Source organism: Pollachius pollachius, assembly GCF_949987615.1.
Source record: "Pollachius pollachius genome assembly, chromosome: 6".
Lineage (NCBI taxonomy): Eukaryota > Metazoa > Chordata > Actinopteri > Gadiformes > Gadidae > Pollachius > Pollachius pollachius.
In genome coordinates, this window is record NC_136939.1 from 16,189,854 (window position 1) to 16,213,380 (window position 23,527).

General features: G+C 42.8%; 1 protein-coding gene across 1 annotated transcript in view; it reads right to left on the reverse strand.

The window, feature by feature from the left end:
• Positions 1–22,567, reverse strand: part of fstl4 (follistatin-like 4) — a gene marked incomplete at both ends in the record, with an annotated part of 169,580 nt that extends 147,013 nt beyond the window's left edge. Inside the window, 2 exons of the mRNA XM_079737567.1 lie at positions 10,640–10,673; positions 22,415–22,567. Coding sequence (XP_079593693.1) covers positions 10,640–10,673; positions 22,415–22,567 — 187 coding nt within the window. The remainder of the gene's footprint in view (positions 1–10,639; positions 10,674–22,414) is intronic.
• Positions 22,568–23,527: the final 960 nt, after the last annotated feature.

Sequence of the window (23,527 nt, forward strand, 5' to 3'; positions counted from 1 at the left end):
GGTAAATGTGTATGTCCTAACCTACGAGAAAAGATCTTGTAATATGTAAGGAGTAAAATTAGCGGATTTTTGTTTTCAGTTCAAAGCTTCAAGAATTCAAAGCTTCTGAGAATAGGATCATTCTAGAAGGGATGGCTGGACTGCATCTCGTTGACTCACAGACATTCTAGTAGTTCGCCGCCATGCATGTCCTCAAGCACGTTTAACATTCCCCACATAACGCAATGATTACCTCAGGCCTCATTAATAAACCGTTCTGAAAATGCCTTTTTAATTTGCATGCAGAGCAGGCATGTCGATTTTCGAAAATGATTTATGCATTATTAACCCAAAGGAGCTCATTTACCATAAAATGTTATATGACACATAACATTTTCAATAAATCAAGCAATCATCTTTTTTTAAGCACTGCTGTTAGGTTTCTTACGTTACAAGGTACTTTAACACAAGTCGCATAATTAATTTGGGTTAAAAATGAATATTTTTCCAAATAACCCCTGAATATAGTTTCAATGTCAGGTGCAACATCATTAGTTAGCTACAATTTGATTTGACGCCATATTTGAAAACTGACAATCCAATGAAGCACTGACAAAGGCTTAAGGCTATGCGTCACACATCTGTCCTGTCTGTTGCTGTGATCTGACCCTCTACTGACAATAGCCTTTTATTAAAATGTCATCAATCAATCAGACCGTGCGTGACATGTCCACGCCTGTCTGAATTCTTAGTGGCTCAACCATCTTTCAAATGACACAACAAATGAAGATACATAATAATAACTTTGAAGACGAGGACGAGGGAAGGGACAGTGAAAGAGGTAAGGGTGATCTGGATGATATGACATTTGATCTGCCTAACCCCCGATCATACTAACATGTATCTAAATCAATTATGAAATTCTCTTTGGATTAAACAGCGAGTCAATGTGCTGGTATGCCCTTATATAATCTTAACCAGAGGACATTTGAGAATGTTTTCTAAGCGCTTGTACTTGTGACATTGGGAGCGGCGGAGCTGGTGGAGGGAGTGTGTGTGTTTATTTGTCAGACAGAAAGCCCATCTGAGAGTCTCTCAGTTCCACACCTCGGCATGCGCAGGGTGTCAAGGGTTCATCCCAGGACCTTGGTGACGGACATTCCCATTCCAATGACCTACATGGGAAATTACACCAGGGAAATGTTTGGCTAAGTGTGCCGGAATGGGCCCGAGTATGACATGTAGTTGAGAGACGCTGAGAGAGAAATGAGAGAGAGAAATGAGAGAGAGAAATGAGAGAGGGAGAGAGAGAGAGAGAGAGAGAGAGAGAGAGAGAGAGAGAGTGGATAGGGAGAGCGAGAAAACAGAGAATGGACAGCTAGAGAGAGCAAGCCTTCAGAGAGATGAAGGGGGAGAGAGATGATAGAGGAAGGGAGAGAGAACAGAGAGCGTGAGAGAGACAACAATGCACAGAGGCATATAATCTAGATTCAAGGCAATCGGTTTTTGTTTGCGGCTCATAAAGCTGTCTCGTGTTGACAGAGAGATGGCAGTGTAAATAGGTGTATAAAGGAAAATAATGGAGGCCTATTGTCTCTGGTGGTGTCTGCCTCAAGACACTGGAGGGCATTGGCCCAGCAATAAGCTGTGTTGATAACCCACTTTTCAGCAATCACTTAAAAACAATTATGACCTCACAATTATACATGCTGTTAGTATCATTACAATGAGGTGGTGTAGTTACAGGGGATTTGGTCAGGCTTTTAGTTGTCAAACAACAGTCAAACACCTCTGTTATGCATAGAAGCGTATCACTATATATATATAGCTTTATGATCACATTCACTTTGTGTTTTATGAACTGTCCGGGGTCAAGGGGGGTGCATAGAAGACGGGCTGTATCTTTTGTCTTCGCTGCCAGGAATGGAAATTATTGTCACATTAGTCTGCTGAACAGAAAGTCATTACAAAAATGGGACCTCAGGCGGCTTGAAGATCAAAGCAAGCTGCGAGGCGGTGTTCACCTCTAAATAAACCTCTGTCTGTGCCCACTCCCTGTTTCCATCCCCATATATATGCACCTCTCAAAACCTGCTACACCGCGCCTCGCCCCGCTCCATCCCTCCCTCTCTCTTGATATCTGCCCCCCTCTACCTCTCTCTCCCTGCATGCCTGTCTCTCTTAACCGCTCTCACTCTTGATATCTGGCTCCACCTTCCTCTCTTTCTGAATGCCTATCTCTCTCTGGATATCTGTTTCTCTCTACCTCTCTCTGGATGTCACTCTCTCCACCTCTCTCTCTCGATGTCTCTCGCTCCACCTCTCTGTCTGCATGTCTGTCTCCAGCTCATCCTCCGTCTTCCTCTCTCTGCCTGCCTGTCTCTCTCCGTTGCTCTTATCTCTATCCCTGCATGTCTCCTGCTATTCCTCGCTTCTCTCCCTCTCTTTGCGTGCTTGTCCGTCTCTCATCCTCCATCGTCCTTTCTTCACGCACAATATATCTCCCCCTCTCTCCCCCTTCTCTTTACCCTACTTCTCTTCCCGTCTCTCTCTCCTTCCAGTGATCCAGCGAGAACTGTGCACATAATATAACAAGCATCCCCTGTGTTTTAGAATTTACACATGTCAGTGTTATTGTCTGTCTGTGTGTGTGTGTGTGTCTGTGTGTCTGTTTGTATGTATGTATGTATGTATGTATGTATGTATGTATGTATGTATGTATGTATGTATGTATGTATGTATGTATGTATGTATGTATGTATGTATGTATGTATGTATTTGTGTATGTATGTGTGTGTGTGTGTGTGTGTGTGTGTGTGTGTGTGTGTGTGTGTGTGTGTGTGTGTGTTACCCTGTAGGGGCAGGGTAGTGTGGTTATGAATGTGTGTGTTTGGTGTGTGATTTGTTTCCTCACCTCATTCTTGTCAGTTTGTCAGAACTGTAACTCCTGTATGGATCCAACATGGCTGCCAATAATGTAGGTGTCTCCTGATTTACTGTGCGTATCGCCACTGTACTTGAAGAGGATATCCTCACAATAGGGTGGGCTGTTGGGGGTGGGCACCCTCAAATTCATTATACCATTTTGATTAAGACCACAATGGCTCAGTGATTTTAGAATCACTACTTAATATACTCTACGGATAGTAATCTTTATTGTTCCATGGCGTGATTAAATCATATTTCACTGTGATTAACGATGTTCTTTTCTGATAGTGACTTACAACCTTGTGCTTTGAAATTATCCCACTGCCTATTTTAATTACACAGGGCTGGTTTTAGGGAGCGTAGTTGGAAATAAAAGAGGGAACTCTCTGGTCAACAAGATCAAGAGTGTTTGTGTCTGTGTGTGCGTGCGTGCGGGCGTGCGTGCGTGTGAGTGAGTGAGTGAGTGAGTGAGTGAGTGAGTGAGTGAGTGAGTGAGTGAGTGAGTGAGTGAGTGAGTGAGTGAGTGAGTGAGTGAGTGAGTGTGTGTGTGTGTGTGTGTGTTTGTGTTCTGTGTGTAAATGTAAGTTATATATACTGTATATATGAACGATAAAAGCCAATAGAGATTTTTTTTGTATGTATTAGTTGTTTAATACAGCACACTGCTTGACATAAAGGTGTGTGTGTGTGTGTGCATGTGTGTGTTCAGTGTGTCAATATAAGTCATATATATAAATGAACGATAAAAGACCATTGAGATTTCTTTGTATGTATTAGTTGTTTAATACAGCACACTGCATGACATAACAGTGTTTATGTTTGTGTGCGTGCGTGCGTGCGTGCGTGCGTGCGTGTGAGTGAGTGAGTGAGTGAGTGAGTGTGTGTGTGTGTGTTTGTGTTCTGTGTGTAAATGTAAGTTATATATACTGTATATATGAACGATAAAAGCCAATAGAGATTTTTTTTGTATGTATTAGTTGTTTAATACAGCACACTGCTTGACATAAAGGTGTGTGTGTGTGTGTGCATGTGTGTGTTCAGTGTGTCAATATAAGTCATATATATAAATGAACGATAAAAGACCATTGAGATTTCTTTGTATGTATTAGTTGTTTAATACAGCACACTGCATGACATAACGGTGTTTATGTTTGTGTGCGTGCGTGCGTGCGTGCGTGTGAGTGAGTGAGTGAGTGAGTGTGTGTGTGTGTGTGTGTTTGTGTTCTGTGTGTAAATGTAAGTTATATATACTGTATATATGAACGATAAAAGCCAATAGAGATTTTTTTTGTATGTATTAGTTGTTTAATACAGCACACTGCTTGACATAAAGGTGTGTGTGTGTGTGTGCATGTGTGTGTTCAGTGTGTCAATATAAGTCATATATATAAATGAACGATAAAAGACCATTGAGATTTCTTTGCATGTATTAGTTGTTTAATGCAGCACACCGCTTGACATAAAGGTGTGTGTGTGTGTGTGTGTGTGTGCATGTGTGTGTTCAGTGTGTCAATATAAGTCATATATATAAATGAACGATAAAAGACCATAGAGATTTCTTTGTATGTATTAGTTGTTTAATACAGAACACTGCTTGACATAACGGTGTTTATGTGTGTGTGCGTGCGTGCGTGCGTGCGTGCGTGTGAGTGAGTGTGTGTGTGTGTGTGTGTGTTTGTGTTCTGTGTGTAAATGTAAGTTATATATACTGTATATATGAACGATAAAAGCCAATAGAGATTTTTTTTGTATGTATTAGTTGTTTAATACAGCACACTGCTTGACATAACGGTGTTTATGTGTGTGTGTGTGTGTGTGTGTGTGTGTGTGTGTGTGTGTGTGTGTGATTGCCATGTTTCCTTGTGTTAGTTCAGCTTGCCGGGAAGAACAAGATATGTGGGTGGTTTTGTTCTGGAGCAGTGATTTAATGATTGTATTTTTTCAGCCTTGAATACAAAGATGATTGGGCTTCAGCTCCAGCAGCATTGCCCCCTTTGAGCTCCCTCTCTCTCCTTCTCTCTCCCTCTCTCTCCCTCTCTCTCCCCTTTTCTACAACTTTCTCAATCCAGCAACCCGTGCTATTAATCTATCAACCTTTTGACTTGTGCCTCCTTCCCTGCAGCCCACCCTCTCGTTTCTCCTCTACATATAGATAGCCAAATTCCCACCCCCTTACTTCAGAGCTCCACTCTGTCTCCCTCCACCATTTCCCATGAAAGATTTTCCCATCAATCTCTGTAAGAAGGCCAGACATGATCTATTGAGCCATTGTATATGCACGGCTCCATTGATTTTCAATGCACGAGCGAATTTATCAATACAATTTGTACACCTCATTATTATTATTTCTTACAGAAGTAAAAAAAATATGAATATGAATCTAGAATTGAAAAAGCTAGACTTTATGATCTTTGTAATTATACATATTCCTCAGTCCAACAGATCTGTCGCCATATTCTCAATGTTTTATTTGATCATAAAGAGCTGCTGGCTTACCGGTTAACGCTAAGCCACTTCGGCAGACCTTTCTCAGAGAGCCGTAGCTCTACCTGCTAACATTAACATTGGGTAGGTAGTTGTGTATCATGACTGTGTTCATCTGCACCAGCAATGCTGAACATGTGCTATCTTTACCCGACCCTGAATTGATAGTGTTATGGCTTTCGTGATATCTCTGTGAAGAGGGTCTATTCAGTTTTACAAGGGGACAGGTGTGTCACAGCAAAGCTTAACCGGCAGGGGACTGGGTCACCATGACAGTCATTCACATAGGAGGGGGTGGACCAGGGGACCTTTCAGCAAAAGGGTCAAACACCCTATCCGACACACCATGACGTCCCCATTTCTTTCCCTTCCCCCACCTGCTCCTCACTCACCTGACTGACATTTCACCACTTAATCGGATCAGCGGAAGGATCAGTTCTCTACTCTCTGGGGTGTAGATTAAGCACCAGCATTTCCAATGACTCAATCTCTGACCCGGTGGATGTTCAGTAAATGAAAGTGTTGCTGCTGTTATAAACGCAATGTTTTTGGACGTATTATGATTTGTTGTAGCTATCTCTGCCCCCCCCCCCCCCCCCCCCACAACCCCACACACACAAAGCCAAGTGTGTTGGGTGAAAATGAAGATGAATCTGTTACATATGCTGTATTATGGAAAATACTGCATCCATAATTTGTGCAATTAACCAAAACAGAAGTGTGGATATGGTTACGAGATAAAAAAAAAGAACAGGAAAATGATGTGAAAATGGCAAACATTTCTTCATCATGAAAGATGTGAGCTGCTTGGGTTAGCTTAACAAGGTACTAAGCGTACTGACAATCCTCTTTAAGGCATACATTAGAAACCTTGGGAGTGTTTGCTAAGCTGGCAGAATAAATATGTACCCTACACACACGATTCCTCACCACGGGTATTTGTGCCCCTAGGGGTGTGTTGTGTTTCCCAGGGGGTAAACACAGGAAGGTAACACAGAGGAAGAAGCTTCACATATTCAGGGAATTTTTTGCTGTTGGAAACAGTTATAAACCGTAGTTCAATGTTGAAGAGGTTGAAAATTGCAATTATCATTACAATTAATGTGTTCAATATATACCTGTTTTAATAGTTGCTCACAGCATTTCAGATGGCCTTCACAAAGGGAGGGCTTAAAGCTTTCAAAACAAAGGTTGCTTACTGCAATGGGTAATACTTGTGCTGGTTCCTCCGCCTGCACATCCCCCATGCCCCGTTATCCTCCAGAAGATTCCTCCCCGCTGATTTGCTCCTTGTTACCAACTCTCCATCAACCTTGTCTAATTCCCTCCCAATTACAATCTAAATGAACCAAAGAACTGCTTAACTTCCTTTGCCTCATCTCATTGTTTAATTTGAGATGGTAATGAACCCTGATTAGACCTTCGCGATGGCTCATAAATTAAGCACTCAGGGCCAAATTAATCCCTGCTACCCGAGACTCTTGAATGGGCAATATTCAATTTGAAGCAGGGACTTCACAGAGAACCTCACAAAGTGTGGGAAATAAAGCACTTCATGACAGCATGACGTTTTGCATTTGATTTCCTCGCCTGTGCCTTGACCTTTGCTGTTGCTGGCGTCTGGTGGCTGCTAGGCGGTGAATGGGCATTTATGTATTTACTTTTTGTTTTATTGTGACTTAGAACTGCCAAATGCCATGGTTTTAGTGGGCAACACAACTGTCTAAGGTAATCTTTCCATTTCTATAAGGAAAGAAAACAGGGCCATTTTGATTAATGCCGCTGTCCCGGAATGAGGAGCGTAGACGTAACAATACAGGGGATCACAATGAGTGGGAGAGAAGGAAATGGTCAAGAGAGGTACGGTACCGATATAGAGACAGTGACGATAGACGTGGCTTTGGAAAATATGTCACCCGGTCTTAATACTTCAACCAAAATACAAAGACCATAGCCACAAAACCCTTCACCATCTGTCATCCAATGCAGAGGAAGGAAAATTAGATGAAATGCAATTACAATGTTGTTTCTGACAGTCAGCCCACAGGCAAGGTGTTTAGCATACAAACAGGCAGAATAATTAGTCTCAGGGGAAGAATCATCTCAGTGTTGAGTACAGTTAAAATCTCCCCATATCAAAAGACAAACAACTGGCCTCAATGCAGCCTCCCCTGTCTAACTCCTAACTCCTTTTGCCTCTGTTGTAGCTCCTCTTATACCGACTCAGCATACACGCCTTCTATGTTTGAGTGCGTAAGTTCATGCAATGTACTAGTAAACAAAGCCTAAGACAAAAGGCTTTTTGGGGCTGGTTCCCCGAAGGTATTCTTGTGTCAATGAGGTTTATTATTCCCTCAATCAAACTTCAGTCAAACGTGTCTTTTGAAAGAATGACAAACCCTGTTTGACTGACCATTGACAGTTGACCGTTGACTAACCCACTTTTGGGTTGAGTAGCACTCTATCAAGAGCTAATTATAGTATTGCATAGAGTGGCTTGGAACAACAAATGCAACTGCAACAATGAACAGCACATGAAATAACCATTACCCTACTTTAGTTGATGCAGTATTAAGCATTATTATAAAGAATAAGCATAGGATTATTATCTTGCATTAGCATAGGGGTTAGGGTTAGGGATAAGGTTAGGGTTAGTGGCTAGTGTTAGAATAATGTAAGTAAATGATTACGACACCATTAGGTAAATGTTAATCAACTGTTAGCTGATGCTTATTACTGCATGATGTTATGTTAATAATAATTACTTAACGTACTGTTATTGTAAAGTGTTAAATATACAGACCCGCAAACAGGTTTCAGATGCATGACACCACAGCACGGTATGAAAATACATATATCACAGAACCAATGTCCTTTTACATATGATGATACATACATGATGCAAATTAAATTAATTGATATTGGGTGATAACAGCATAATCCAGAGCCACATTGCGTTACAAATACATTTTGATACCCCGACATGCACAGTTGCACACAAACACATGCCAATGCACGTCCACACAAACATGTCCTCGCACACACACAATCACACACACACAAGTCAAAGCTTGTACATCCATTGATGAATTCCAACCATACATCCATCTAAAGATAAACAATATTGTCAAATCGCCCCGTGTAAATTCATCAAATCCATCGGTCAAATGTTCCACCAAAACATCAGCTGTGTTCCTTTCAGAGCGCCAACAGACAGGGAAGGTGACCCCCCAGCTGATGACGTAATTATCGCCCTGTTCATCACGCATGACTCACACCAAAATAAGGCTCAGACCACTGAGCAGAGAGGCTTGAGCGAGCCTGAGAGAAAGGATGCAAAGAACAACTACAGCCTGAGGGAAATGGGGTGGGACCCTCCAGGTTGCTAGTTTGAATCTCAATGCTGAAAAGAAACAACCCAGGCCGAGCACATCATCATGCTGCCTCTGTTGACTATGGGCTGTAATAACTACGCATCCAGTGTAGGGCCATAGTTAGCAATGTTTTATGTAGCAATGAGTATCTTCCTTTCATGAAGAACAATTCTGTAAATTCACATCACTGCTGTTGGCTATTAGACAACTTTATGTGACTGATGTTGTTGCAAATAAAACATTTCCAGTGACCCATGGATGACATTTATTCTTCTTTGGGATGGATTAGGAGGACGTGTTTTTGTGTGAGGGGGACGTGAAAGACTACTACAACGATCAACATGGGGGTCATAGAGAGACAATAAGTGATACTAACACTATGTACGTGGGGGCACAGAATGACCTGGGAGGGAGATTGAGACGTCTAGTCTCATTTATATGAATCAGGGCGTTACGTTTTACTAAAATAAGTAGAAAATATACTATAAAACTTGCCCTACAGGAAGTGATGTAATCAGTAGGTGACCCTCAGTAGGTGACACTCAGTAGAACCCTATCACTGAGCATCTGGCAACAATTTGTCTATGCAGACACTGTGGTTTGGTGTTTAAGAACCACAGTGTTTAAGTTCATGGTTGCCCGGCTACCTCTTCTCTATTTACTCCTATGTTAGCTGAGTGGTCTCCAAGAGGAGTCAAATAATGTCTTTGCTCTCCCTACAGTGTGGCAAGTGATGATTCAAGTGTTAACAGAACAGAGCAACATGCATGGCTGAAAATAAGTTATTAACAAAATATTTCCATACCTACATACATTGATATATATATATATATATGTATATATCAAGTCAAAGAGGTGTACAATCAAAGCACACTGGTATAAGCTGATTAGCTGATTTATTTTGTGAACGGCGCGTTTCGCTGTTGCTTCGTCAGGTTCACTCACAGGAAGAGCGAACCTGACGAATTAACAGCGTAACGCTCACACAATAAATCAAACTTCTTTGATTTGATATCCTACTGCTGACTGCACATCACCAGCACCTGAGAATCAACAGGCTGTGCACAGGGACTTTGTTATTTTTAGTATATATATATATAAACAGAAGTTTTCCACTGGTAGATAGTCGTTGAGAAAATAAAACATGGCTCCTTATGGTTAAGGTGATTAAGTATACACTCCTGCATTCAACTGACATAATGCCATCCTCAATCATAGAAGTAGAGAACCAGGTCACTACACCAAGGACAATAATGAATCGATGGGAAAAAAGTAAAAAAATAATAATTAATCAGCCTAATATTCCTCCAACTAATCAATACGTCAGTCGATAAATAAATGACCCAACCAAGCAACAATCAATCATCTGCGAAGTCCATTCCAAAAGTAAAGAGCATCTAGACAAGAACTACATAGACAGGATGTACATGGCTCCTGGACAACAGAGATGGAGTCAGTTCAAATGGTCCAAAGTTAAAGGCTGGAGCAATTATCTGATTTGAGTCTTTTCAGTCCGTTAAACATGCAAATGCACAAGAAATACAACTCCTGTGTCGTAGAAGCACAAATCTTGCCATTTTGCTGATTATGTATACAACTTTTACTGTGTGCGTGTGTGGGTGAGGAACAATAACTTGATTGGTTTGAATATCAGTGAAACAACAATATTGACTCGCATTGTCGCCGCAAAACACACTTTAAACCTCTGTCTATAATCATGATGTCATTCTGTTCGGTGCATGACAATCTTTAGGCGGTCATAAATTGCAAGCCGTACAATCTCGACAAGGAGGATAAAGACGAAAACAAGCAACACATTTGTTTCCCAAACAGAAACATGTTGTATTTTTTTTAGTCTTGAACAGTGTACTCACATCGGTCGATGGTGCCATCCGACGTTCCCCTGTCCTGTAGGAAGCCAAGAAGAGAGGGAGAGAGGTGTGTGTCAGACATACTGGACTTAGAAGGCCCTCTCTGGTGCAGAGGCAGAGGAGGAGACAAAGTGAGAGACGGAGAAAGATTGGGGAGAGCTGGAAAGAATGAATTAAACCGGGAAAGAGGGATGTGGAGGAGACAGCGGAGGATGACGAAGGAGGAGAAGAAAAAGGAGCAAGTGGATGGCGGAAGGACAAATGGAAAGAAGCACCAGATTCCATGCTTCTATTCCTTGGTCTTATTTGATGCTCTGATGTGGCAGAAAGGAGAGACAGCTTGTTTGTAGAAAAGGAAAGTGAGGAATGAGATGTCATGTCACACATGAGCAGACTTAAGGATATGATCTGTTACATAATGTTTTATTCATCCATAAAGCTTTTATAGCAAGGTTGCATACAAAAGACAATTCAATCAATCATCTATGGTTCCGCTGTAGGCTTTAAGCTGTAGGCTTTAACAATACAATTATTAAGTAATGTTACAATAAGGGTATATTTATTAACAGAGTTAGTTAATCAAGCATTACTATATAGCATAAGCATAGTGGTAAAATATTTATAAATGAATATCTAAGTAAACATGAACACCATTAAAAAACAAGAAAACAATTATTTATTGATTATTAGACCAATAAGTTATGAAACTATTCATGAATGTTTATAACTGCTTCTACTGAAGTTAATTAATGTTTAATTCATACTTTAATGTACTTTTATTGTCTTCTTCAGTCACTAGCCACTAAGTGAAAGCAAACACACACACACACACACACACACACACACACACACACACACACACACACACACACACACACACACACACACACACACACACACACACACACACACACACACACACACACACACACACACACACACACACACATATTATTAATGAAATATATCCAAAATGCACATGGCTTTGGAAAAGATTAGACTTGGAAAAGGCGGAAAAAAATGTGTCGGGCTTTAGGCTTCAAACTGTGAACTACAAAGGGAATAAATAAATGACCGGGTCATTCATTAGCCAGCCCTCTTCTTTAAGCAGGAGGCCACCTGAGCACGCAGTGGGGGATATGCAAACTCTGTGGTTTGGTTCTGTGTTTACTACAAATCCATCAGACTCTACTATTTTTAGAACCACATAGTAGTGTATTTATAAGGTCTAATAGTAGACAGTGTCTTCAACTTTAATAAGTTATTGGAAGCTGTCGCCAATGGTATGTGACCATTTTGTGTGTGTGTGTGTGTGTTTATGTGTATGTGTTTTTCTGTGTGTGCGTGTGTGTGTAATAAGAATATTTAACATTGGATAATATTTAGTTTGCGGGATTGCCCAACCACAAATTGATTTTCGGCAAATATAATTAACCGCCAACTTCAAACATTATAAGTTGGAGGACCACTGGTTCCACGCTGTCTGCATGATTTTTAACCATATCTTTTGGACCCCTCTCTGTTGGACCCAGGCACTACAAACAAACTATTTGTTTGCATTCCTGTACGAATTGCGGATGTATCTATAGCTTTATTTTTTTAACTAATAAGCATATAGGACATTCAAGTATAATCATATCGTAGCACTCAATCAAAACATGGGTGCTACAACATGGCCAAGAGCACGGGCAGAAACCAACCTAATGTTTCCACAGAGGAGAGGAGTAACCAACGAAATCGAGGAACATGCAAAGGGAAAGACAACAGACAAACAAACACGAGGAGATGTGCCAAACGATTACACAATTGGGCCATATCACACAACAGCCAGCGAGCAGTGACAGAGGCAGACGAAGAATAACTACGACAGCAGCAAAGGGTTCAGAGGGATATGGAAACATTTGATTCCCCATGTTTCTTGAAAACCGAGGTTAAAATAAGAAAATGCCAACGAGTACACAAATGTGCAAAAAGGAAAGGTTAAAAATGATCATTATAATATGATCTATGGAGTATTGTGTGCATGTACTGAACGTATGTACGTCCCTCCGTTCATCTGTGTGAAAAAATGTGTATGGCTTAGTATATGTTTTCCTGAATGCTTGTACATGGTCATTTTATATTTTTATGCTGTGATTGTGTGTGTGTGTGTGTGTGTGTGTGTGTGTGTGTGTGTGTGTGTGTGTGTGTGTGTGTGTGTGTGTGTGTGTGTGTGTGTACATGTGTATGGTTGGATGTGTGTACATGGGTCGGAGTTTGCCACCATGTTTCTGCTTCATTTAAAAAGAAAATCAGTTTTTCATCCCCTGAACGCCTGTTCTAGTTTCCCCAGGTGTTCGTAGCTGGGATATGACCACCAGGCAAATTCAACTCGACCTGTGAATAAACAAGCACTCACACATGTGATGCATAATCGTGCAAAACACGGACCCCCACTTGCATACTGATGAAGAAACGAAGGCAGTTATCGGACCCAGTGGTGCAGGTATAGGGCAGAGTTTCTGCCTCACCATTCACATGATAAACATAAATTGTTCTTGGAGAAAAGTTAGGGCTGCAGCGGAGGAGAAAACAGAGGTTGCTTATCTTCTGCTGCTCCTGAACTAGCGCCCCGATTAGTCTTGTAGTCTCTATCTCTCTCCCCCTCTCTCTCATGCTGACATAGAGAGTTTATCACTGTCAGGCTACATTATCCCCAGACCCAATACTTATATTTGTTATGAATTGAATATGAATGAATATGAATTGATTAACAATCAAAACAAGCCAGTGAGAAAACACTATTTAACTTCTGCCAACTTTGTGGAAAAATCTATTTCCCCCAAGCCGTCACAATACTTTATTCATTCAAACCATTCAGCTAATCCCATACAACAATACTATTAATTAGAGCTGCAAGCAGCATGTATCGAGGCCAAGCCTTACACAAACCATTTTTGCTGTTTTTACAGTTGATAACCTTGGAACAGCCTCAGCTTGGGTCTGGTGATGCGCATACAAACATTCATGACCATATGTCAAAAGGGTGAGGAGGTATGGTATCTTTAAAGTTTTTAATTGATTGCTGTAGTGCCCCTATGGTCCTATTTGGACATTAGCCTGGTTAATCTTTAACTATGTTTCTTTAAGTACACCAAATTTGGCCATGATGTTAGAGCTGATGGGTTCCTTAGAAACATTTGTTTATCATGAGGAGTGATACATGTCTACAAAGTTTCACGACCATAGGTGAAGGGTTGGGAATTAAAGTAAGAATTTTCAGTTGAAGGTTATAGTGCCCCCTTGCACAATCTGGATGAACTTTAGAGCAATTAATCATGACCCATGTGTGCTTTACTGCAGCAAGTTTGATGAAGATTGGCTAAGATTAACCCTGCTCTTTCAATTTGATTGAATTTTGGGGCCATGTTGTTTTGTCAGTTGACATCAACAGTCCCAACGTTGGTGCCGCTGAAATCAAGCATTCTTTATAGGAGTGTGTGGTCACAAACCACGTCCACTTTGATGCCACAACCGATTGACAACAACTTGATTCCCTCTTTTTCAGATTTTTTGCATTGGACTCAAGATTATAGGAGTCCATCTTGATTTCGATATAAGCATTTAAGTCTATTTGCGTCTTTAAGTCACCACCCTTTTCATAGTTATTGGCTCTTGGGGGCTTGATTTTTTTTGTACAGACTTCCCTTCTCGTTAGATGGAAGATATGGAACAATAGGAGATACATACCCAAGCATTTTGATCAAACAAAATAACCGTATGTTTTTTACTGTTTTTCACAAAATTCTAAATGGCGGAGGATTTATCCAGACGGAAGTCATAGGATCTTGAAGCAAAGTTTTTCATTATGAGGGGCCACATAGGTTTGCCCATCAGCTTCTAGCCATCATCTCACAAGAAGCCATTCCTTCTTCCTATGAATGAGGTAGCGTTTGTTTTACACGTGACACGGCGCTGAGAGAGAGGCTTGTAGGGGGACACATCTCTTGTAGGGGGACACATCTCTTGTAGGGGGACACATCTCTTGTAGGGGGACACATCTCTTGCCCTGATATGGGAGGGGTATAGGGGGTTATGCATGGGGTATGTTAGAACACATAATCTCCAACGTGACTATTTTTCTTTTGTGTTTTTAATTGTGTTCAGGTTGTTGTAAGATCCTTGCGCTGTTTCTGTGGTATCACTCAATGACCTCTTCAGACTTTGGTCGTTTTCATAACCACTTTGCCTTCAATGTGTTATTTATTAATCAGAGGTATGTATATTCATCTCAAATAAATGCGTCTACCATTTTTTTTTCTGAACTGTATGGAGCAACAATATGCTAAGGATCCTGAAATACCTTATTCTACATGTCTCTTTCCATGATTTGCAGAATGTGACTCTGTGGTAACGTTACAGGGCCAGTGTAACGCTTTTTCAACACATAACACTGCTTTGATCAGTGGGTCGGTCAACATGATTCCCCTGGCCTTTTCCCTTCTGGCTACTTTAATCCTGCTTTATACAGCAGGAGTGTAACCCCCCGCTGTGCCTCCAACATTTCGCCTGAACATTTTGCAGAGTCCACCTCCCCCCCATTCAGTCTTCCCATCCCCCAGTCTTTCCCTTCCCAGCTAACTGCTGTGCTGGCATTCTTGATGCAAGTGCACACGCATCTGTATGTAGGTACCTCTCTCTCTCTCTCTCTCTCTCTCTCTCTCTCTCTCTCTCTCTCTCTCTCTCTCTCTCTCTCTCTCTCTCTCTCTCTCTCTCTCTCTCTCTAGCGATTTGACAGCTTGGCCAGGGCAGTTTGGGTGTACGTCCCCAAATGACAAAGAGCTAGGGCTTCTCTCTCTCTCTCTCTCTCTCTCTCTCTCTCTCTCTCTCTCTCTCTCTCTCTCTCTCTCTCTCTCTCTCTCTCTCTCTCTCTCTCTCTCTCTCTCTCTCTCTCTCTCTCTCTCTCTCTCTCTCTCTCTCTCTCTCTCTCTCTCAGAGCTTGGGCTTCTCCCCTTTCCCTCTTTCCCTGATAAGAATGAGGGTTGCATGCTGGAGACACATTTAACCACATAACCAGCATATCCATACCGCCTGGAAGGTGTGTGTGTGTGTGTCTGTCTGCGTGGGTTTTTTTTTTGACGTTGACGCATTCAACACATTACTTTAACAATTACATCTATTTGTATTCAATAGACCAACCTTGAAGAAATCGAATAAAGGTAGAGGTAAAGCCAAATAATAAAGCAGTGCACTGTTGTTTCAGGACCATAGGGACAGACCACAGCCAACTGTTCTTTATCGGATGTAGAGGGCCCTAAACTAATAAGGCAGTGCAGTAACTGGGGGCCCAACACAGGGGCCCCAACCTGACAAGGAACGGTTTTTCTTTGTCCCTTCAGTATTTACTTATTTACACATGTCCATATAGGAGAGCATATCCAAAACAACAACGATATGCGGTATGCAGCTGAATGCAAAATGAACACATAATATGTGGACCACTGTGATAAGCAAATGCCAATTTCTCATTACCTCAGCACTTCGTAGACACTTATTATGGTCCCTATCGTATGGCAACATACCGGGTATGTTTGGCTACGATAAGCACGTTATAGCAGTGCACAGCAGGGCAAGTGAGAAGGATCCGCTATTGCAACCTAACCCCAACCTTGTTTGCAAACGGCCTCTGAACATTATTCTGAAACATTCAATTAAATGCTTCCTATTTGTTGAAAGAAATTTGGCTAGTGTATACAGTTGAGTTTATATATTTGGTTTGTGCATTCCAGTGGTAAGTTAAAGAAATTTGAATCAGCATAATTGGTTTATTTATTATTTGTTTATTGCTGGAGTTATTGCTTTTTAATGCATATTAAGAAAGTCTCACATTTCAATGCTGTGTATATGGACATGATGGTTATCACTGCTTTGTATTTATTGCACAGCCTGATACCAACATCTTCCTTCAATACACAAACAAGATGCACAACAATATTGTGGGTTCTTGGTGGGTAAACAGAAAGCAATTCCAAAGATTCATTTTGTTTTGAAGATCAATTTATTTGAATGACCACCGCCACCACCTCCACACCAAAACAAAATTATATTGTTAGACATTGAGGATTTCTAGACGAAATGGGACTATTTGTGAAGTATTTTTCATCCTCTGACATCTGCCTTATCTTGGCCCCCCAAAGAAAAGCAACATTTCAGTTCCTCATGCTCTATTCTTTCATTCCTAACCAGCCTCCTGCTCCCTCCATACAAGTCCTGTTCACACACGTGTTTATTCTGAAGCACAGCGGATCATTTCTTATTTCAGATCTGAACTTTTATTTTTACCCTTTTTAAGTCACGTTTCTTCCAGGAAAAGTGTTCTGGAAACAAAAAGTAAAGAAGTATACTCTGATCGGAAATCATGTATTTGGAATGGGTGTTCTTGGGAATTGCTATCAATAAATGTATTCCAAGTATTTTAATTATGATGGAGATGACGCTGGCAGGTGTTTCATAACTCGACTGTGGTGAACCGTTTGCAAACTGGAACCCTACATGCACTCTAAACGGGTAAACATGAGATAGCAAGGTGATAAAACGGATATATAACCATTTTCTTTTATGTGTTATGCTACAGGTTCATACTGCCCTTTTTTTACCGATTTATTAGGCACACTTTTACATAATTAACTGAATATATCTACTTAACATAAAACAAAAGGTTCATTGCTGGGGATTGAATTTAAAGTTCACCCGTGTTCTCATTCATAGTTCACTTCACGCCTCTAGGTATTCTTCCAGTGTGCAAGCATCACTTGTCCCCGGCATACACACCCCAGTCTGCCCCCCGATGGGCTACAACCAAACCATGTCGCATGACTGACCATTAACCTATTCTCGACCTAGACTAGATGCCCAATAATACTGTCTATCAACACAGCGTCGTATACGGTTGGTTCAAATATTAATACTACGAATGCTATGTTATATGATTATAAATGTCTGTTTACAGTATTTTCTCTCACTCCCATCCCCCCCACCCCAGCTGTTATCAATCCCCCCCCCCAAATAGTGTTTGAACCAGACTCCCCCCCCCCAATGCCTCATATGGACTGCAGAGAAGTTCCATTGTTTCAGAGTTAACACCCCTCCGTCGGAATGGATTCAGGGAAAGAAAAATGGGTAAAAAATATACATTGATGGGGCCCATTCACTTGCAAGGGTGCATCTTTCCAAATGCGTCCTGCATAATTATGCCATCCAAACTAACCCGAGGGTGGGCTTTAAACTCCGCTGCCAAATCGACAGCTCTTTAGTTTCCTATTCTGGCGGGGAGGGAGATGGAGGATTAGGAATTTGTTTTTGCATCAGGGGATTTGGGGCGGTGTGTGTTTGGGGGGGGGGGCAGAACCACAGGGGCAAGATGACATTCCACAGCCGCTTGCCAAGTTGGCAGAGCAGGAGGTGAGACAGACCCCAGACAGAGCAGGAGGTGAGACAGACCCCAGACAGAGCAGGAGGTGAGACAGACCCCAGACAGAGCAAGAGGTGAGAGAGACCCCAGACAGAGCAGGAGGTGAGACAGACCCCGGAGCAGAGAATGAGGTGAGTCAGACCCCAGACAGACCAGGAGGTGAGACAGACCCCAGACAGAGCAGGAGGTGAGACAGACCCCAGACAGAGAATGAGGTGAGACAGACCCCAGACAGAGCAGGAGGTGAGACAGACCCCGGAGCAGAGAATGAGGTGAGACAGACCCCAGACAGAGCAGGTGTGAGAGAGACCCCAGACACAGCAGGAGGTGAGACAGACCCCGGAGCAGAGAATGAGGTGAGACAGACCCCAGACAGAGCAGGAGGTGAGACAGACCCCGGAGCAGAGCATGAGGTGAGACAGAGCCCAGACAGAGCAGGAGGTGAGACAGACCCCGGAGCAGAGCATGAGGTGAGACAGACCCCAGAGCAGGAGGTGAGACAGACCCCGGAGCAGAGCATGAGGTGAGACAGACCCCAGACAGAGCAGGAGGTGAGACAGACCCCAGAGCAGGAGGTGAGACAGACCCCAGACAGAGCAGGAGGTGAGACAGACCCCAGACAGAGCAGGAGGTGAGACAGGCCTCAGACAGAGCAGGAGGTGAGACAGACCCCAGACAGAGCAGGAGGTGAGACAGACCCCGGGGCAGAGCATGAGGTGAGACAGACCCCAGACAGAGCAGGAGGTGAGACAGACCCCAGACAGAGCAGGAGGTGAGACAGGCCTCAGACAGAGCAGGAGGTGAGACAGACCCCAGACAGAGCAGGAGGTGAGACAGACCCCGGAGCAGAGCATGAGGTGAGACAGACCCCAGAGCAGGAGGTGAGACAGACCCCAGAGCAGGCGGTGAGACAGGCCTGGGAGCAGAGCAGGAGGTGAGACAGACCCCAGAACAGAGCTGGAGGCGAGACAGACCCCAGAAGAGAGCAGGCGGTGAGACAGACCTGGGAGCAGAGCAGGAGGTGAAACAGACCCCAGAACAGAGCTGGAGGTGAGACAGACCCCAGAACAGAGCTGGAGGTGGGCATGCTTAATTTATTCTAACTATTGGGACCACTGCAGGGCTGAGTGCTGATTTAGCATTTCTGTGCTGATGTGCGTGTGCATAAAAAAAATAAATAAATGGGATGTTTGTTTTTGAGGGGGGGTATTTGTAAACCTCACATTGGTTCAAAATACTGACTGCATGTTTTTCGGAGAATGCATGTGCCAACAAACTAAGCTAAAGTTTCCCGCAGGGATCAGGGTTTTTTCCAGGATCTAGGCTCAGACACGTCTGTGGGTTGGTGTGATAGTGAGCCCCCCAACGAGTCAGCCTAATGCCAAGTCTAGCTAATTCAAAGGCAGCCACCTGAAATAGACTAGCGGAACATTCAGCAAGCCCATAGCAAAAGGAAATGAGGTATTCTGCAGATTACTAGGGAATTAATATACGAACACGATCCAGGCTACAAAATCTAATCTGTAGAGGATATATATATATTCATATTAAAAATAATCATTGCTCATTGTATACAGAATTTGATCATTACAATTATTCATTTAAACTACTTTGATCTGCAGATAAGGATGGATACTATTGTCATAATACTGTGTGACAATGGTTAGTATAGAGGGGTGAGGTTAGTATAGAGGGGTGAGGTTAGTGTAGAGGGGTGAGGTTAGTGTAGAGGGGTGAGGTTAGTGTAGAGGGGTGAGGTTAGTATAGAGGGGTGAGGTTAGTATAGAGGGGTGAGGTTAGTGTTGAGGGGTGAGGTTAGTATAGAGGGCTGAGGTTAGTGTAGAGGGGTGAGGTTAGTATAGAGGGGTGAGGTTAGTATAGAGTGGTGAGGTTAGTGTAGAGGGGTGAGGTTAGTGTAGAGGGGTGAGGTTAGTGTAGAGGGGTGAGGTTAGTATAGAGGGGTGAGGTTAGTGTAGAGGGGTGAGGTTAGTATAGAGGGGTGAGGTTAGTGTAGAGGGGTGAGGTTAGTATAGAGGGGTGAGGTTAGTGTAGAGGGGTGAGGTTAGTGTAGAGGGGTGAGGTTAGTGTAGAGGGGTGAGGTTAGTATAGAGGGGTGAGGTTAGTGTAGAGGGGTGAGGTTAGTATAGAGGGGTGAGGTTAGTATAGAGGGGTGAGGTTAGTGTTGAGGGGTGAGGTTAGTGTAGAAGGGTGAGGTTAGTGTTGAGGGGTGAGGTTAGTATAGAGGGGTGAGGTTAGTGTAGAGGGGTGAGGTTAGTGTAGAGGGGTGAGGTTAGTATAGAGGGGTGAGGTTAGTATAGAGGGGTGAGGTTAGTGTTGAGGGGTGAGGTTAGTATAGAGGGCTGAGGTTAGTGTAGAGGGGTGAGGTTAGTATAGAGGGGTGAGGTTAGTATAGAGTGGTGAGGTTAGTGTAGAGGGGTGAGGTTAGTGTAGAGGGGTGAGGTTAGTATAGAGGGGTGAGGTTAGTATAGAGGGGTGAGGTTAGTGTAGAGGGTTGAGGTTAGTGTAGAGGGGTGAGGTTAGTGTAGATGGGTGAGGTTAGTGTAGAGGGTTGAGGTTAGTGTAGAGGGGTGAGGTTAGTGTAGAGGGGTGAGGTTAGTATAGAGGGGTGAGGTTAGTATAGAGCGGTTTGTGTACAGAGTGGTTAATTAACAGAGTAGTTAGTGTACAAAGAGGTTAGTCTACAGAGTGGTTAGTGTCCAGAGTGGTTAGTACAGAGTGGTTAGTACAGAGTGGTTAGTACAGAGTGGTTAATACAGAGTGGTTAGTACAGAGTGGTGAGTGCACAGAGTGGTTAGGTTCAGCTGTGAGAGTGGAGACAGGTGAGGCTCACCCTACATTAGACACAGCTGCAAAAGGTCCGGCCGTTCCTGAATTCATGTTTGTCAAAACCCAGAGGCTTATGCCTTCATGGTTATTATTATTCCACGCATCAACGCATCAACAAAAGTCCTTCTCCTTTACAAATCCCAGTCCAAGCATTGGGAGCTTGTTATACACTATACTAGCATAAAGCAATAATGACAACAGGAAATGTATTAAAAAGAAAGGAAACCTGAAGGATAACTGCAATAGTAGTAATGAAGTGACATATGAATAGGAATGGATAAAATTGGGCAAAGTCTCTTAAGGTCTCGGAAAGTAAATTCATTTAAATAATTAGCTTTTGGATTATGTGAATCCAAAAAGTCATTTAAACTGCATCAGAGTCAGATTCACCAGTGAACACAAACAAGAGTAACGCTGTTGCTGTGCAACCGCTTTAACGGCCTCACCTATTCACCTACACACACGGCTCCATCTTATTAACCTCACACGCGTTGGCTCGTATCAACATGTGCACGAGCAATCACAGCACTTAGAAAGTAATTAGTTTAAGAAAGATTGTGTTTACTTCTAAGGCACAAAGGTAAGGGCATTTCACACTCATGTCATGTACGTGTATTTATTTATTCTCCTCATTGTTGGACCGGATTTTAAACAGACGTTTCACTTTGGCTGCACCAAGAGCTCACGCACGTGACTACTGGCTGTCAGGTCGACACAAAAGGAGAAGGGGTGAAAAGAAGGACAGAAATGGAGGTTTTCTCAGCCTGCAAGGTAACCAGGCAACCGCGTGCCCGTGTTTCCAACCAAGGCAAGAACACCGTTGTCCTGATGCAAATATTCTACTTCTTGACAAACATCGAGTATAAGTGTCTTTTAAAGATGTTTTACCCAGCTCAAAGAATTCTATAAGCTTCATGAAGAGAGTGTGTGCGTGAGTGTGTGTGTGTGTGTGTGTGTGTGTGTGTGTGTGTGTGTGTGTGTGTGTGTGTGTGTGTGTGTGAATCTGTATGTGTATGCGTGTGTGTGTGTGCGTGTGTGTGTTTGTTTGTGTGTGTAGATGTGTAAGCATGCACCTGTGCATAGGCAACAGAAATAAATTTCCGTGTCGGATTTAAGCTGCTATTTTGCACTAATGGATGCAATGAATACTGTTGCCTGACCTAAATGCAGGGATTTAGTACTGAATGTTTCCGCAACGTCGTTAAAGAACTGAAATCGTTTGAGTAAGTGAACACCAAAACCACACTCTTATACTCGTATGTCTTTCCTATAATTCCGCAGAAGCATGTTGCTATAACCATCACATTAATACTTCCATACTGCAACACAGTTCCTATACCATTAACATGACTTTAAGTATGAAAAGCAACCCAGAGCGCCCCAACGTCCTCTCAGTTTCCATTCCCTCCCATTCGCACCGACATGGACGCATGCTGGTGACGTACTTCTAGAGATGAGCGACGTAGGGCAGGGGTACTAACCGTTGCGTGCGGCTTGCGGGGGGCGCCGGCCGGTGAGGCGCTGGCCGTCTGCATCCTGTGCCTGTCTTTGCCGGTTCTGTGGGCTTCCGACAGCGTCCACACGGAGGTCCCTAGGAGAAGAGCGGCCACAGCCCACACCCCGAGGCTGCCCATCAGCTTCCACCTGCACACAGGGAAAGGGGGGAGGAGACATTTTGGTTTTAGTGTCCGGGAACCATTGAATCACCCAGGGACCAATTTGATCCATTCTGTTTACTTTTGTTTTGGTCTGGGTGCAGCCACACACACTTTACCTGTGGGGGTAATCCCCCACCGTTGCTCTGCTTTTTCCCTGCTCCTCACTACCTAGAACAAGCCCTTACCGTAACCTAACTCTCTTTAACCTTAAACATGAACTCTTTGATAGTACATGAATCGTTACATTACACTTAAGCATTCTGTATCAAATCACAATGTTACAAGTTTGATGAGGGTTAGCCGGGGTATGGGCTCTGATCTAAAACAATGCAGCTTGTTCCCTAGCCTTCATTCACAGCTATTGTTTCCCCACTGAGCTTCATGTATTTATTCATGCAATACGTTCAACGAGCTACATCGAAAAGGACAGCGTAGCTGCAAAAAACAAAGACAGCCGCAGCGAAGTTCCAGTCTTTCTAAAAAGGTTAGGATGCTTGTAACGGATATCACTACATTACCTTCTACAAATTACGTTGAACCGAGTAAAGTTTATTCATGTAATTAAATTATAATGACTTTCTTAGAGGGCTTTACAGCCTCCATACAAACAGAGGGGAATGACATGAGGTCGTTCCTCAGGGGAGAAAGTATTCCACACAAAAGACCTCAGTGAGGCCATTAGCAAAATAAATCCTGGAGAAAAGACTTCAAGCAGAGATTTAATACAAGTCAGAGCCGACAATGGTCTAGTCGAGCGAGTGTTTACATACAAATGAAAATCAATATAATCGGTGGAAAGAGGGATACTATTATTTCACGACAGGGGGGGTTGGTAATGGATTATTATTGATCATCATGATTGATATTATTATAGATTAATAATTATATCTGTAAGCCCCCCTCTTAGAAGCAATGTCAGTACAGCACCAATTTCCG